Source organism: Castor canadensis, chromosome 3 (genome assembly GCF_047511655.1).
Source record: "Castor canadensis chromosome 3, mCasCan1.hap1v2, whole genome shotgun sequence".
Classification (NCBI taxonomy): domain Eukaryota; kingdom Metazoa; phylum Chordata; class Mammalia; order Rodentia; family Castoridae; genus Castor; species Castor canadensis.
Genome location: NC_133388.1, coordinates 189,967,218 through 189,984,184, shown reverse-complemented (window position 1 = coordinate 189,984,184; position 16,967 = coordinate 189,967,218). Strand labels below are relative to the sequence as shown.

Here is a 16,967-nt window from a genome sequence, read left to right as displayed (position 1 = left end):
GACCCCCGAGCACAGTTGAGTCTTGCAGCAACTTCTCCAGCTCAGACACCTTCATTATTCTTCTTCCCCCTCCAAATCCCTGGGCTCCCAAACTATCCTCTCCACTTCCCACCTGGAGCCACAGCCCAGTTCTCTGGACACAGCAGCCCATGACCAGTCCTGCTCTAGCACCTTGAGCCTAGCAGTGGCATCTCTGGCCTTGCTGCCACCTGAGCAAGAAACACAGCAGCATCTGTGAGACTGTGGCTCATGCCTCTCAGTGTCACTCCAGCCTACATTGTTCCCTCAGCTTCTGCCTGAACCAACAGTGAAGCCTCCTGGCCAGACTTCTGCCCCCCATGTGGCACCTCTTCCACATCTGAGCCAGTCTCCACTGCAAAGATGGACATGGCTTCCCAATTTCCTCCCGTGTCCACTGTCCCTGCCACTCTCCCTGTCTCTCCACTCTCATCTCCTCTGGCCCCTCTGCCTCCAGGCCAGGCTACTCTTCCTTGAATGCCCTATGCCCTTCTCTCTGCCTATTCATTGCCTGGAAGTTTTTTTAAATTTAACCTCTACATATCAGCTCAACACTCCAGCATTCCAGCAGCCTCAGCAGTTCTCCCAGTCACACATAAGCCTCCTTCCCCTGAGTCTCCAGGCCCCTGATGTAGACCTGTATTTGGTCAATTATTCTAGAATGTAGTCGGTTATCTGCACACACCATTTCTTGGAGCCCCATCGGCCTGGGTACAGGAAAAAACACGAGATGTGCAGCTGTGGTCCTTCCAGGGGTCAGACTTACTCTCACAGGCAGGCTGGCTGCCCAACCTGCGGGTTCCAGGCAATTCCTCTCCACTGCTCAGGACACACCAGCAGCCTCCCTGAGCTGGGTCACACTGCACTGGGGCAAAGCCCCCATCCTGTGCGCGGCAGGTTGGGATGTAGCTGGGGCCAATTTTTCTGGACAGGGCTCCACTCCTAAGAACTTCACAGAGACCTGGGCCTGGGCACAGAGACAAGTCAGGTGAGCCAGGTAGTGTGTGTAGTCCCTGCTCCCCACTCAAGGCATAGCCTTTTCAACCACCCACAGGGCCCCCAGGGTTCTGTGCTCTCCCCCTCTCCATTGCCTGCCCTTGAGAGGCTCAGAATCTTATAGGAGCATGAATAAAAACACTTCTCCAGATCAGGAGAAGAAGGGCCATAGTAAGCAATGTACAGAACATTAGGGAAGCAAGTCAGCAATGGGAGAGACCTGCAAAGGCTTCTGGGATTCAGAATCCTTCTGGGAGGGATGGATGTGTTGTAGGTAGCTGAGCAGAGGCAGATGAGGGTAGGGGTTGGGAAGAGAAAGTGCTCATTTTCCTCCAAAGTCTGACCACAATTTGTTACAAGATTCTGAAGCACAAGTGATGGAGAAGCAAAAGAAGCCTGAGACACACAGGACCAGGTGCACTGGGCCCTGGGCCATGCCAAGGAGCTTGGGGCTGACCCTGAGGATAATGGAGCTCAGTGGTTTCAGGCAGAGGGGAACATCAGCACATGACACTGCAGGCATGTACCCTGCTTTACAGATGGGAAGCCTGGGACACAGCGGCCAGGAGTGTGTACCCAGCTGCAGAAGTAGCCAGGCTAACACAGGAAGCATCTCTAGGGACTCCACACCTAGTGCTCACTGGGAATGCTGTGAGGTGACAAGGACAGGGAGAGTTACTCACACTGGGTACTGCTGCTTGTGCTGGGTGACATCCCTTCTCCTGAGGCCAGGTCCACACACCAGGTGCCCATCTCCAACCTCTGAAGCACGGCATACTCTCCTGCCTGAGAGGAAGCCACAGGCAATGCTTTGGAGGCCCACTTACTAGGATTGGTGGTCTTCCAAAACAACTGGTGACCACTTCTCTAAATGGGCAGGCAATTCTTCATGTGGGGTTCCCTGTCCTGAACCTAGCCACCACAGCCTACCTGGACTAATGGTTCCAAGAACATCACAAAGAATGAACAGCAGCTATCCCAGGTAAGGGCAGGGAAAATCAGGCTCCCTCAGAGAAGTGACACGCTGGAGCAATGTCCCAGAGCTGCTGAGTGGCAAGTTAGGCGGGGGGCCCTTGCCCACCCAGCCTCATAGCCCAGTCATGCCTCTGAACAAACTCCACCAATTCCAGGCAGGGTTTTTAATAAGTACTCTTAGACAGGCCCTAAGCATCCATAATGGGGAACCCAGGTACCAGCCAGCCACCCAGACCCCATCACTGGCTGGGGACCCACAGATCAGAGCCTTCCAGTATTAGTCCCTTCTTCATTTGCCTGTCCTGGGCCAGCTGGGGGCCCTAAAATACCATTTCAACTCTCTGGGTCTCAGTTTCCCCACCTAAAGAAACCAGGATGTTGAATTAGATCATTTCTTGAGCACATTCCTTCTATGAACTTCAAAGGCAGAAAAGCCTGCTCTCCTACATTTGCAATGGAGTTGTAAGCACAAGCAGGCAAGCTGGAGAAAAGCAGTTGTTGCTGCATACTGACTGTACGGATGCTGCCTTTCCTATTTAATTGTCACTTGTTCACTTTCAAGCCGGCTGTGCCTCACTTGTAGATAACCAATGACAATATGAGGAACATTGACATTTACTGAGAAGGTAACCAGGAGGCTGGCCCTGTGCTAATCACCCTCACCCCTACACACAGGTGCTAAACTTGAGATAACTACAAAATCAGAGGGCCAGTAGGCCATGGGTTTGGGCCACTTCCCCCACTCTCAGAAGATGTGGGTCCCCCCTTCTTTCCTCACGAGCAAGAGTCATTGCCTGGGACATGAAGCATACTTGTGTTTCAACAGGAGGTGGTTATCAGTCAAAATAAAAGACTAAATCCTACTGGTGAGTTTCTCTACAGAGCTCATTCATAAGGGGATCTGTGTCCACAATATCCATAATAAAAAGGAAGCTTGTGCAGTACTTTACGGCTCCATGAACGTCTTAATTGCTGATATCTGGTTTTCACAGAATTCCCCGAGCTGAGCAGAACAGGTCATGTCATCCCTATTCTAGGGAAAGGAAACTGAGGCACAACATGGGAACTTCTATCATGTGCCAAGTAAGTGGTTAATTCTGGCACAAATTCTTTCTCTGGGAGAATTTGTGTCAGCATTTCACTGAATTGTGAGTTATGACAATCATCCAGAAAGCTAGGAGGGACATTGAGTAACATCCTTCACTTAGTTGGGAACCTGAGACACGAGCTCAGTGACTTTGCCGAGGTGACTTTAGGAGACAAACAATAGCAACTATTCAGGTGTCAATCTTCAAAGAGTTTTCATGAAAGATGTGTCCTAGAGTCTCAAAACAATCCTACCACTAGATAGGACAAAAATGTACCCTGATCCTATGATTAGAAACAAACCTGAGGCACAAAAAAGTAAGTAATTTGCTCAGGGGCACACAGCCAGGGTCTATCAGGCCCAAGACAAACACTCAGGCCCAGATCTCCTTATAAATTTTTTACTGAGCCAAAGGAACTGAAAAGTGAAAAAGCCATCATCAACCAAGTGACACCAGCTCTGCCTTCCAAATCTGTACCACTTCAAAACCCTCAGAGCCTCACCTCTAGGCAGTTTGGTGTGAATAGGTCTTTTGGAGATGGGTTTCCTTGGACTCCAGCCTGTTTCCAACTGGAAAGCAACCCATTGGCTTGAGATTGCTCACAGGTCGTGGGGCCTGTGGAAAAGAGAGGGGCTGTTAACAGATTGGCCATGAACACCAAAGGAAAGTGGGAGCCCTAGCTGGCCAGGCACCTGAGGTGCCGAAGTACTCCCTGCAGAGACCCTCGGAGGAGACTCAGACTGGGATTCAGAGACGATGCACAGGGGGCATGCTAGCTTTGAGATGCTCAGTGGGCCATGGACTACACAGGATTGACCCTCAGGGAGAGGCTGTGGCAGGAGGAACAAATGTGAAGTGGTGGCAGGAACACAGAAGCAGCTAAACCTGCCCAAGGAGCAGGGCACAAGGACAAGGACCAGGGTTTCATCACCACTCAGTTCCTCCTTTCACTTCCTCCAACTGGGAGTACCAGTCAGGAAGGTCGGCACAAGCTCCAGACTTGGGGATTTGGGAAATGTGTCTGACTGCACTCAGAGATAGGTCTGATGGGGCTGTGCCACAGAGTCCTCTGCAGTTGGGTGACCACATCTAGATCCAACAGTCAAGAGTCCCCCACCAGTGTCAGACAGGTGAGTTCCGTGGGTTTCACTTACACTGGGGGATTTGTGAGGAACGAGCATTCAGTGAGGCAGGAATGAACTCTCCCTTCCCATCCACACACCAGCAGTACCCTGGAAAACAGTCACAGGCCTAGAGCTCAAGATGTACCCTGAGGACTCACCAAGTGTCCTGAGAACAACTTCCCTTCTTTGATTCAGAGCAGTGCTAGAAAGATGGCCTGTCCCCAAAGTTCAGCTCCACCCTCCCACACACAACGCTATCCACAGTCACAGTCTAAGCATTCTGAAGCCCCAGCAACCAGGCACTTGACCTTGAGGATGGTCCAGGTCCTGGTTACACATAGGACAGACAACTGGAGGCTAGAGAAGCTAAAGTGTGTGTGTGTGTGTGTATCTGTGTGGATGTGTCCCAGCTATCAAAGAGTGGCTGGAGAGTCCAGCTCACCTGCTTCTCATTTGGGGCTCTTTCCTCTAAATAAAAAGGAGGGGTGTCACTCGGCCTCCTGAGGTCCCCCTTACCAGTCCCAGCGTGGCACTGCACAGGCTCCCAGCCTCCAAACGCATCACACTGTGGCACGTAGGGGCCCAACCACAGAGGGGCGGCTGCTCCAGCTGAATTACCCAGAGAAGAGCGTAGGCTCCCATAGAAATTCAAGGCTAGAGTGATAGAAAGAGAAGAGTGGAATGTGACGCCTGCCCTGTGGGCTCTGTCACTGAGGTAAGCCAAACACACCTCTGCTCTGACGTAAGGCACCCTCCTTATTCATAAATAAACATCTCGATGTGAAATATTCAGAGACTCCTTGGACAGTGAACAGACCCTCCACAGATGGAGTGTAAAAATAAGCCATAGACTGCAAATGGAAGAATCTCTGTAGCTCTCTATGGGAACTTCCATATAGAATTAGGTCAGGGAGGCACCCTCACCTAAGATAAGACTCACAAGCACTATTGTGCACCAGGCACTGTCTAAACACATACACTGATTTGTTTAATCCTCGAGGTTAGTATCATCCCATTCAATAATGAGAAAACTGAGGCAGGGATGGGTGGAATAACTACATGGAGGTCTCAGAGCTGGGAAGTGGAGGGCAGGCTTGGACCACACAAGGGCAGCCCTCTCAGCTGCTCTCTTAATCATCTCTCCTAAACTCTTGCAATTTTCTTCTTTACCCTTTCAAAGCTTTGGTCATCTACAACATCTTGTGTGATCTTTCCTCAGCTCCACACTGTCAGAACTGTTACCCATGTTAGAAGTAGAAGTTCAGTGAGGAAGGCCAAGCGATGAACCAGTGGCACCCTAATAAGGAAACTACACCCTGCCTCAGCTCTTACACCCCTGCCCTGCCAGGCTTTCTCACCCGGCATCCTCCACCAATACATCAGACACACGGCACTTGTCTGTGCTGTGTCTCTCCCAGGCCAGCATTCAGGGTCCTTGGTATTGGGTACGTGTTTATTTTGCATAGAGAGCAATGCCTGGCTCAGAGTGCACTCACGAAAAACTGAAAGGAAGCCATGAATGCATACATGAGTGGGGAGAGGGAGGAAAAGAGGCGGGCAGTGGTGAGAGCACATGGCCAGCTGCCTCCACTGGCCCCACTGCCATCATGCTTCCACTTGGCCATGACCTGTCTCCCAGTCCCTTCTCCTGTCTGGCTTCCAATCTCTTTTCCACAGGACTGGGGTTGTGGTTCCTCATGGGCTCCTAGAGAGGAATGACCACCTCTGGGGCCGCCCAGGTGACAATTCTCCCCAACTTGTCACCCTTCGGAAATGGGCTTCATGTCTTCAGAGGGGAGAGCTGGTAGACTTAAAGAGACAAACTCAACCTCTCTGAGCCCAGGTTCGCTCATCCGTGGAATGGCTATACTTACCTAACAGGGAAAGTATGATACCTATATCAAAAGAGCCTGGAACTCATGCCAGGCAGTTATGTGCATCGCCTCTCCTTACCCTCATCACATCCTACACAGTGCTGCTATGTTATATTGGCCAAACACACTTCTGGCCCTCCATCCCCAGACTCTTAGGGAAAGCCCTGTCCCTTTCTCTGTGAACTCTTCCTCTTTTCTCTACAGCCTCAGACCAGCAAAATCAGAGCTTGTGGCCAGCTGAAAAGGAACTTCCTTAGCTTGATGCCTAAAGAAAAAGTCACTGCCATTTAGAAACAAATCTCTATGGCATCAGCAACTTTCTTTCCCTTCCTCTACATTTCACACCCTGACCACAGTGGTCACAGTTGAAGAGTCATCAATGCCATTTTCTCTTCCTGATTGCATCAAACCCTGTCTATGCATAAACTTTCAAATAACTGATTTATTGTCAAAAGCAAAAGTCCCACCAAGTGTGGTGGCACACACATGGAATCCCTGCACTCAGGAGGCTGAGGGAAGAGCATGGCAACTTACAGGACAGATTGGGCTAATCAATAAGTTTAAGATCAGCCTAGACTGCACAGAAAGTCCCTGTCTCAAAAGCAGGGAGAAAAACAGCAGAGGTCTCCAGGTTGCTGAGGAATAGAGAAAAGAGGTGCAAGGGGAGTAAATAGAAGAGAAAGGAAAGGGGGAAGGAGGCAGCAAGAATAGTTAACCACCATTATTACTGAGCTCCTCCTCTGCCCCTGGTGCAGCACAGGACCCCGGATATAGATAAAAGTGAACAAGATATGGTACTTTGTCTTCTAAAAGAGTCCTCTGGTAAGAGAGAGACAGGAAACAGAGATGGCCTTGGGAGATTCTCACGTACAGTGAGAAGAACAAAGATGCCATTCCCAAGTCTGAAACAGATGCCAGCTGGGGGAAACAGGAAGGTCCCAGTTCACTGGGGTGGATGCACAGGTGGCATGAGCTTTGCTGTTTTGTCACCCAATCCCGGCACCTTCCAGATGGGGAATCAGAAGGTGCTCAAGTAAGGCTGAGAGACAGGTGGATCCTGGGTTTCTGCCAAGTTGGTGTGGGGCCAGTATGGAAACTCAGAGGGTTTGGGCTTTCCTGCCAGAGCAGGTTGTGGACAGAGGAGGAAGGACGCAGGCTGTAGGATGGCATAGGTCTCAATCCTGACCTCAGCTGCCACAGATCAGCTTGGCAGGGGACAGAGAAACCGGGGACGTGGGCCTGAGACCCAGACCATGGACTTCACATCCAGACTTCACTAGTTATTAGATGGGCAAGCCTGGCAAGCTACTTAACCCAACCCTCCATTTCCTATGTGTAAAGAATCACAGGTGATTATGGCTTTGTTCTCCTGCGTGTGTTAGAGGATTGAAGTGCCAGATCAAGGGCCAGGTTCAAGTACTGTCTGACTGCTACTGGAGCCACAGGATTGTTAGCTTCTGGGCTCCTTCCTGTGTCCCATGTGTGCCTCTGAGAATCATTCTCAGAATTCAGTGGTCTCCCATGTGCAATGAGGGTCCTTTGTCTATCCTCTTCTGTGATTTCCATGCATCCTTGGTAGTGGAGGGAAGCTTTGGAACAGGCATGAGGATTCACATTTGGGCTCCCTCACAGGATTGTGTAGCTTCATCAGGACTCCAAGGCCATCTGCAATACAAAGTGTGCAGACCTGGCCCCCAGTGGCTCTGCTGGAGGGTCTGGGAATATTTTGAAGAAATGTGCACATCCCAGTTTAGACTGAGGGCACCAAACTTCTTTACCTTTTCTTCCCTAGAAACCCAGAAGCCTGGGGAAACTAAGTAGCAAAGTCCTAGAAATGACTGAGGAGAGAGATTCAAAATCTTGCTTCCCCAGAGACGGAGCAAGAAACCTCGATACACAGCACTCACTAGACTGTGCTGCCAAACGAATGGCATGATCACCCCCACGCAGAAACTGCTCCGAGAAAGCCTCCCGGGATGGGAAGAGCTGAGGAAGGTCAAGCTCCTCATTGGTCAACTGGATTCCTTTGGCCACTAGAAAACTCTCTCCCAGAGGGATTGAAGAACTGTTGGAAGCTGACACAATCTCTTCTGCTTCCTTAATGAACTGCAGGACACTCAGTTTCACTTCCTCACAGGAGCCAGGACCTGGGGAATAAAAACATCACAGATGGATTCATTCACCAAGTAGAGCTCCTTCTGCCTCATCTCTTTGATCTCATTCATTCAATATTTAGGGAGGACCTACTGCATAAGATTAGTAATAGGTAATGCTTGCTCCATGCCAAGCATTGTATTAAGCACATTTACACAATCTAATCTGATTTATGCAACAGACTAAGAAGATAGTCTTAGCCCTCTATCTTAGAAGAGAAGCTGAGGCCTCGAGAAGTCAGATAACTTAAACAAGCTCCCAGCTAGTAAGTAGGTGATTTGGAATTCCAGTCTAGTCTCACTCTAGAAACAATGAACTGGACGAGCTATCTCTAATGGAAGGATGGGCAGGTGATAGATGAATGGATGAGTGAATGGACCAATAGAAGGATAGAGGGACTGATGGATGAGTGGATGGGTAAAGGAATAGGAGGGTGAGGGAATGGTTAGATGGATGGGTGAGTGGATGAATGGATGGGTGGGTGGATGAATGGATGGGTGGGTGTGTGAGGGAATGGATGGATGGATGGATGGATGGATAGATGGATGGATGGGAGAGTAGACGGATGGATGGATGGATGGATGATGGATGGGAAGATGGATGGACATTTAAGTGTTGTATGTGGTGGAGGTATTCTTGTGCATTTGCCTTTCTTATTAGAAAGAACATGGCTCTTGAGACACCTGGGTTCTACTGTTTGGTCACTTATTAGCTGTGTGGTGGTAGGTAATGTGCTTCACGTCTCTGAATTTCACCCTTATCTATAGTGGGAATAATAGAAAACTTTGCTCTACTTTCCATGAGTTTCTCTTTTTAACAATTCTATGAGGTGTTATAATGTGCAGGGCTTGGCATAGTGCCTGGCATATGTTGTCCCTGTAATTACCACTACTAGCAAAAGCCACCTTTCAGTGTTTATTTCCACCAATCATATTGTGAATTCAACTATGGAAGTGTTTTTTGTTTTTTTGAGGGAGAGGGGCGGTACTAGGGTTTGAACTCAGGGCCTTGTGCTTGCTAGGCACACACTCTACCACTTGAGCCACCCTACCAGCCCTTTTTTGTGAGTAGGAATTTTTGAGATAAGGTCTCATGAACTATTTAACTGGGCTGACTTTGAACCTCAATTCTCCCGATCTCTACTTCTCAAGTAGCTAGGATTACAGACATGAGTCACTGGTTCCTGGCCAGTGGATTCTTTTGAGAGTACAGAATGAACAGAAATCATTGACTTCTGGCATATGAAGACATTATGGTTTTCTTGATCAAATAGATATTCTTGATTAAATAATCTGTTCTATCAATCACAGGGATTTGGTATTCTTGAAGGGAAAAAAAGAAACCATCCATTTAAATCTGTTTACTCTCCATTTCCTCCAGGGTAACATGAAAATTATTTAACCAGGCATATAAGAGCATTTAAATCTGGCCCCAATTTGCCTTCCACTTCTTCCATTCTTAACCCCCCTCCTTCTCAACCGCTAACCTTGTCTCCACCCCATCCAAACAAAATCAACCCTCTTGCACCTTCAGACTTGGCACAGCACATTTTATTTCCTCTGCCCAGAGGGGTCAACCACATCTTTGTGGCTAGACAAATCCACCTTGGGTTTCATTCCAGAAGTCAGCGCCACACCAGTCTTTACATCAATCCCCAATCAGTTAGTAGCCCTGTTAGTCCCCTGGGCATCCTCCATACACTATCCCTGTGTATACATCTATTCAACCACTGCAGTTAATTATTGACCTGAATTGCTCACTGGTCTCTGAGTTCCTCAGGGAAGATGCCATTCTTCTCATGACTGCCTCCCTGTCATACATGACACAGTGCACACAGTAGGTGGTACATGAGTAATGACAGCAAAATTTCCATCAGGCCAGAGACAGCAATGTAGCCTCATACTTCTAGAGGCCTGAGCTACCATCTCTACATGCATTCAGGAAGTTACTTCACTATCATAAATTTTATTAATCCAACTATCATTTAATACATACTTGGTATGTAGTGAGCTTGCCCTTTGCCTCTATTCCCTTTTAATCTTCATTACAACCCCTAGGTAGTGATTTATTGTAACTCAGATTTTGCAGAAGAAGCTGAGACTCAGGAGTTTCCTCCAGCACACACAGCAGCAGATGGCAGAACCAGGACTGAGAAGAGCTGGAATCCTGTCTACTATGCTGGCCCTGCATAGTTTTGGGGTGCATTTGAATTGCCTGGAAATACTGCAGAAATGCTAGTTTCAATTCAGTAGATGAAGAGAGCCCAATATCCTGAATCTGTAGCAAGTCACCAGGGGATGCTGATGCTACAGAGTCACACCGTGAGTAACAAGGCACACATTCTAACCCTTTGGATCACATACCCTCATCAAACAAGAGTCTGAATGTGAGCATTGCTTTATTTATAAAGCATGTGGGTGAAGCCCTGTAGTAATGTCCTAGGTGAAGTGTTCTCAGTTTTTATCAACTTAATTTCAGAAGAGATCGGGCACGTTCAGGGTGGTATGGCCATAGACTATAACTTAATTTCGAAAGGAAGGCACAATACTGGATGTAGATAGGCGTTGTAGTATTTATTTCCTAATTAATTGTCCTATAACTGGACATCTACCCCACACAGTCTCCTGATACTCATTAGAAAAGCCACTCTCCTCTCAGCCTAGTTCCATTGTTCAGCCCAGGGTGGATGCGACTAGTCACAGGTACAAGGTACTTTTGGTATCAGCAACTCAGCTGATACCCACACTGATGTGTTGACTTGGGGGGTCCTATTGTTACATGTTTGTATATTAATGAGAAATCCTAGTACTGCCATCTCCAGGCTATTTAAAACGCTGGGAGTATTACTATTCTCATCCCATGGCCCCTTTGACCCAACCTTCTAAGAATACAGCTGATGCTAAAGCCTAAACTTTGGCTAGTGTCAAATAGTCAGTCAGATGGATTTTAACATGAATGTTTAACATTAAAAAGAATGCACTGAGAGATTTCATTCAGTGAACATCTATAATATTAGCAACTGCTGGATAGAGATTCTGATTGGATAGTAGTGTTGAATCTGTTTGGTTGTTCTTTCAAACTGCTGGCAGGAGTATTTGGGAATAAGGCATTTTAACTGAAGACACAGTCATCTTCATTCTATTTCTACCTCATACACCACAACTCTCCTATGAGTCTACCTGCCACAAAGCTGAACTTATAGACCTCCATCAGCAACTCTCCAATTAATCCCTTATTAAATCCTTCCAATCAATTAAATGTGAATATGTGGCACTTTCCTGAGGTTCTGAGCACTTAATGTGTTCTGTGCAAGTAGCAGGACCATCATAATACTTGCTGACAGATCAGTGCTGCACCCAACTCAGTGAAGATTACTAATGCTTTGGCCATGGGAGGACAAGAGCTAGATCATGATCACTTTCATCACCTTCACTGGCTCTAAGATAATGCTCCACACAAAGAAAACATCCAGTAAAAAACTAAGTACTTATTGAAATGATCAATTAATTACATGCTAGTTTAAAAATGACATTACCCTTATCAACACCTGACTGTGTAGCATGGGGAAGCCACTTCTCCAAGAGCCTTAATTCTCTCAAACACACATTGAAGGGCTGTACCTGGTCAACCCCGCAGTCCATTCTGGCCATGATGCTCAATGCCCTTCCACCACAAATTAACATATAACAAAAAGTAGGTTCTTCACGTGAATTAACTCACATTTTGGGACTTTGCTTGGCTCAGCCTGAGTTCCTTCCAATTTCCGACCAGCCTCGTCCACACACCAGCAGCTCCTGAGGTCAAAGTGGGCCAAAGGCCTGCTAAAGTCTGAGTAGGACCCTGGGTACCTGCTGAGCTGGCCATTTAGGATCTGCCAAAAGAGGTAGGGCTCCAGGAGGACGTTTTCTCTAGGCTGAGTCAGGGTCCCCTCCAACACTGCCAGTGGGACATCTTGGAAAGAAGGGTACTGCACCAGCCCTGGGAAGACACCTTGTTGTCCAGCCTTATAAAGACTTTGAACGAAGAGACGGAAGTTTCCAGAAGCTGCATCTCTATAGCTCATGATCTTCGTCAGCAGTTCTGTGGGGGTTAGCTGGTGGCCATCGCTGTTCTGAGCCCCCCACCGTTCGTACCACTCGAAGACCTGCTCAGGAGGCCCATCGCATTGCACTTGTCTCCACTGCCCAGTGGCACTGCACTGTGGGATGTAGATGCTGGAGAGAGCAGGCGCCACACTGGAGTTAGACAGTAGGGGCCGTATGATCCCAAGGAGTGCTTGCTCAGCCTGTAACTGACAGGGGCTAGGACCTGCATAGGAAGAATGAACAGGTGTTTAAAAAATTTAATGAGTCAGAAAGACTGAGGTGAGACCACTTAACTGTCCAAATACCATCTAGAGCCTCATTAGCTGCAGAAAATACCAACAGCCTTAAATTTATAAGTAACATCTAGACAGAGAGCACCCCATGACTGACACAGCACTGCAGAGACCAGCTGTTGGTCAGCACTACAGAAATGTATATGGCAGCGTTTTAAGGCCAAACAAATCTCCCTATTTGCTTCTTAGGATGGTTGACATTAGCCTGGCTCTCCAGGATTGTTTTTTAAATTTAAGCAGTCAATTTTGCATTAACTGAAATTTGCCCTTTAGTCAAGAATGAATTCATTTTCCCGCAATGCATTAGGTTGAGGTTTAACAAGACCCCCAGGAAATCTACAGATTAAATACACAGCAGACTTACATTGCTTGGGTTCGCCAATTGTACTTTGAGTTCCTGGAATAGCCTGACCCTCAGTGTCCACACAGTAGCACTCTGAGTTGAAGCATTGAACAGGCAGGAAATATCCCTCACTAGTACAAGAAGGGACAAACAAGCTGGACCCAGCAGGCTGGCTGCTTGTAAGTCTTTGCATGCGAGCCCTTTGTTTCTCACACTCCGTGGGGCACCTCGGGCGACCTCCTCTGACTCTAGAGCCAGGGAGTTCTTTGCCATGGGAATCCACACACCAGCTCTCTCCAGCAAAGCACTGGACATCCTCATAACTGCCTTCAGTGGTGCATGAGGGGACAAAGAGCCTTACAGGTGTCTCCCCACAGGCTTGGGAGCGGAGCACCATTTCCATCACATCACCAAAATCCCTGGCTACCTCTTCTGGCACAGCAGTAGCATGCTGCAAAAAGAGAAGAAATTCTGGAAGCTCCAGGAGAGAGGCAAGGAATTGTAAGGCATTTTGATTCTCTTGCAAGTTAACTTCAAAGCCAAAGCTACCCACAACTGCCTTATTCATAGCACTCTCTTTAGAGGCACTGAGGGTTACTGAGGTAGAATTTGACTCCGATCCCACAGAGAGTGGCTTGGCTAGATCTGTTGGTCCCCCTCCATCCTGGAAGCCCGAGAGACCAAGTTGCTGGAAAAATTGACTAAAGTTAAATGTGCCTCTTGTACCAAGGGCTCCAGACAAATTAAACTGGCCAACATTCACCAAAAAGGTCCCTCCAAAGAGGTTCTGCTGGAGTCGCTTAGGGTTGGTGGTAAACTGAAGGGCAAGACGAGCCAGTTCTCGGGAGGGAAAAATCGCTCGGATGGCTTCTTTGAGTAGACTTTCTGATGGAGGGAGCTGTTGGTCCTGCCCTGCCACCATTGTGTGGAGAAGGCCAGAGTCAACAAAGAGCTCCTTGATCCTGGGTGGGCAGGATGTAGCAGGCTTGGCTCCTCTTTGAGAGACCCAACTTTCTTCATTAGCAGAAAACAAGTCCTGCTGGCTAAAGTAGCCTGAAGTTCTGAAGTAGAGCCTGGACAAGGCCAACCTCCTTTCTGAAGCACATGACTGGTCTTCAGCTACATAAGCAAAGAGAACAAGAGGGGTGATTTTAGCATCACAGGCAATGCTGACACAGTCCCACAAACTTTCTTTGTAGTCAGACACCAAAAATTCAATCTTGGATTGTTGTCCACTTTCTTTTCTGTATTCTTTTTCCACCTTTCCCTCAGAGCCATCTCTGTGGGGTCAGACTATTCCAGTCCACCAGTCCTCTCTCAGTTCTCACTATGGTGATGCTTTCTACAAGTCTCAGAGACCCCAGCCCACATTCTGAAAATTTGACCACATTTGCCCATGGTACTTGTTTGAATAGTATTCCTCCCAAAATTCATGTCTACCTGCAAACTCAGAATGTGAACTTATTTAGAAATAGGGTCTTGGCAGATGTAATCATATTAAGATGAGGTAACTCAAGATTAGGATGGTCTCTGAATCCAGTGGGTGGTATCCGTATGAGAAGCTCATCCAAAATCACAGAGATACAGGGAAGAAGGCCATGTGAGGACAGGGGCATGGACTGCAGTGACATAGCCACAAGCCAAGGAATGCCAAAAATTGCCAAAAACCATGCTCAGGGAGAACACAGCCCTGTGAACATCTTGATTTCAGACTTCAGAACTGTGAGAGAATAATTTCTGTTGTTTAAGCCACCCTAGTTTGTAATAATTTGTGATAGCAGCCTTAGGAAGCTGGTCCATTAACAAATTCCTATTTGTATTTACTGAAATATTGCTTTTCCAGAACTCTCTTCTTAGAATTTGTAATGGACTTTAATGCTTTACTATAGGTTTTTGTGTGGCTGCTTAATTCCTCTTCATGGGTTGCCTTTTCTAAGCTAACTAGTTTATTGTCTCTTTTAAAGGCCCATACACTGGATGCTATTAGTATTGTTTATAATAAAGAAATATTTCCTAGATTATAATATATAATGTTAAAAATATAGTACAGGGAATATACTCTTTCCTATGATGTAATACAGCAATGTCCACCCAGCAAACATACTTAGCACACACACCCCCACCTGGGTTCTTGACCTTTTTTTAAAATTGCAGACTAGAAGGTGATCAACTTTGGCCAACTCCATTCATAGTCAGGTCATTCTATCTAAATATCCTAGGCTGACTCTAATCACATTAAAGGAAAAATATAAAATTCAAATGCCAACTGGCTGTCCCAGGCATATAGGTAGAAGTAAGTGAGCTCTATTTTTCTCTATAAAGTCATAAATCTTGGGGGACCTTTTAAACTGCTTCAATATTTTAAAATAATTCTTTCCTTTTGGTTCACAAAAATGCCAAAAAGGAAGTCAACCAGTTTCCCTCTGTAACCAAGCAACAGAGAAAGAACTGGAACATGTGAGGAGGGAAAAAAAGACTGGCAACATAAGAACACATAACACCTTCGTCAGCAAAGCCTGGCTTCCATTAATGGCTGCCATGGGAAGGTATGGAGAACTAAAGTTCACTGCTTTGCTTCTTCCCCTCCATACATTTGTTGTGTAGGGTTTCAGAGGCAAAGAAACCCAGTTGCTGTTTCCACTTGCCATTTGTTTCCATAGCAACAGAATGGAGACACCAGAGAGGAAAAGTAAAAATATGTGACCCATCCATGCATTTGATAGTGTTACTGTTTTTAATTTGGAAAGGCATAGTTTTTCATTTTCACATGAGAGTTAGAAAGCACAGCATTCCCCAGGTTTTAACAGAACTGAAATATATTTGTAAATACTTTCAAGGAAGGGCCTCAAATTTTTCTTTTTTGACTTTCTCGCACTCAGCAGATAGAATACTACCAAACACCCTGCAGAATGTTGGAAGTGTTAAATTGACTTAATAGAAATTATTAAATGAATGTTAATACAGAACTAATCTGAAACTATACAGACAGACATGTGTTCCTCTTTTACTGTTTCAAATCTTTCTGAAGCACCTCGCTCCCCTAGGTGGGAAGCCTGTGTATTCCTAGCTTTCTCTCTCCCCTCAGTAACACCCTTCACAATCTCACTGGAAAGATGGAATCGGGGGATCTTACTGAAAATGCCCATCATGGTAGTTTTTGGTTCATTCTCTTTCCTCATTTGCTTTAATATTGGTCCCTAAACAGGTTTGAGTAGTGTCCTTCCAAAAATTATGTCCTTCCTAGGACCAAAGAATGTGATATGATTTGGCAAACAGGACATTGTAGATGTTACTGGTTAAGATGAGGTCACAGAGGATTAGAGAGCCTGTAGTCTAACACAATGGACGTTCCTGTGAGAAGAGAGACAGACACAGAGAGAAGATAGTCATATGATAATGGAGGCCAAGATTGGAGTTATGCTGCCACAAGCCAAAGGATGCAAAGGATTGCCAGTAACCACCACAAGCCCAGAAAAGTCCAGAAAGGACCCTCTCCTAGAGACTTGAGAGGGAGTGTGGTCCTGCTCACACCTCAAGTTTGAACTTCTAGCCTCCAGAACTATAAGACAGTGAATTCTGGTTGTTCTAAGAAGCTGTGCAGTTTGTGAAGAGCTATTATAACAGCCCTAGGAACCAATGAGTTCTCTACCATCTCTCCTCAGGACATTGCAGGGACCTTTTAATTGACCCCATTACCTCAGGTTCAATGCTCCTTTTAATCCCTCCTCTAAGATTATGGGGTGAGTTTTCAACCATGCAAGCCCATGATGGCAACTCCAGCTGGAACTTCACGCCATCTTCACCTGCCCTCCAGCATAAAGCCCCTGAGCCCTGGTTATGATAAGAAAGGCGTCACCATCGCACCCCTACCCCTTTCTCCATGGTCAAGTGCAGAGCACATCCGATCGTGCTCCCACAATGTCTTCTCTACTCTCCTTGCAGAATCAGTGTCCAACGCATGGCAGTGCCTTATCTTCATGCCTCGTCATTGACTTCTCCTTCCTTTCCTCCTTTAGG

At 46.9% G+C, this 16,967-nt stretch overlaps 1 protein-coding gene across 1 annotated transcript in view; it reads right to left on the bottom strand.

Annotated features, from left to right (window-relative positions):
* Window positions 1–16,967, bottom strand: part of Tg (thyroglobulin) — a 222,818-nt gene that overhangs the window by 193,775 nt on the left and 12,076 nt on the right. Inside the window, exons 9-16 of the mRNA XM_074069262.1 lie at window positions 12,972–14,069; window positions 11,950–12,537; window positions 7,983–8,222; window positions 4,718–4,855; window positions 4,232–4,309; window positions 3,580–3,692; window positions 1,698–1,800; window positions 785–985 (exon numbers count right to left, since the gene is read on the bottom strand). Of these exons, the coding sequence (XP_073925363.1) occupies window positions 785–985; window positions 1,698–1,800; window positions 3,580–3,692; window positions 4,232–4,309; window positions 4,718–4,855; window positions 7,983–8,222; window positions 11,950–12,537; window positions 12,972–14,069 (2,559 nt within the window). The remainder of the gene's footprint in view (window positions 1–784; window positions 986–1,697; window positions 1,801–3,579; window positions 3,693–4,231; window positions 4,310–4,717; window positions 4,856–7,982; window positions 8,223–11,949; window positions 12,538–12,971; window positions 14,070–16,967) is intronic.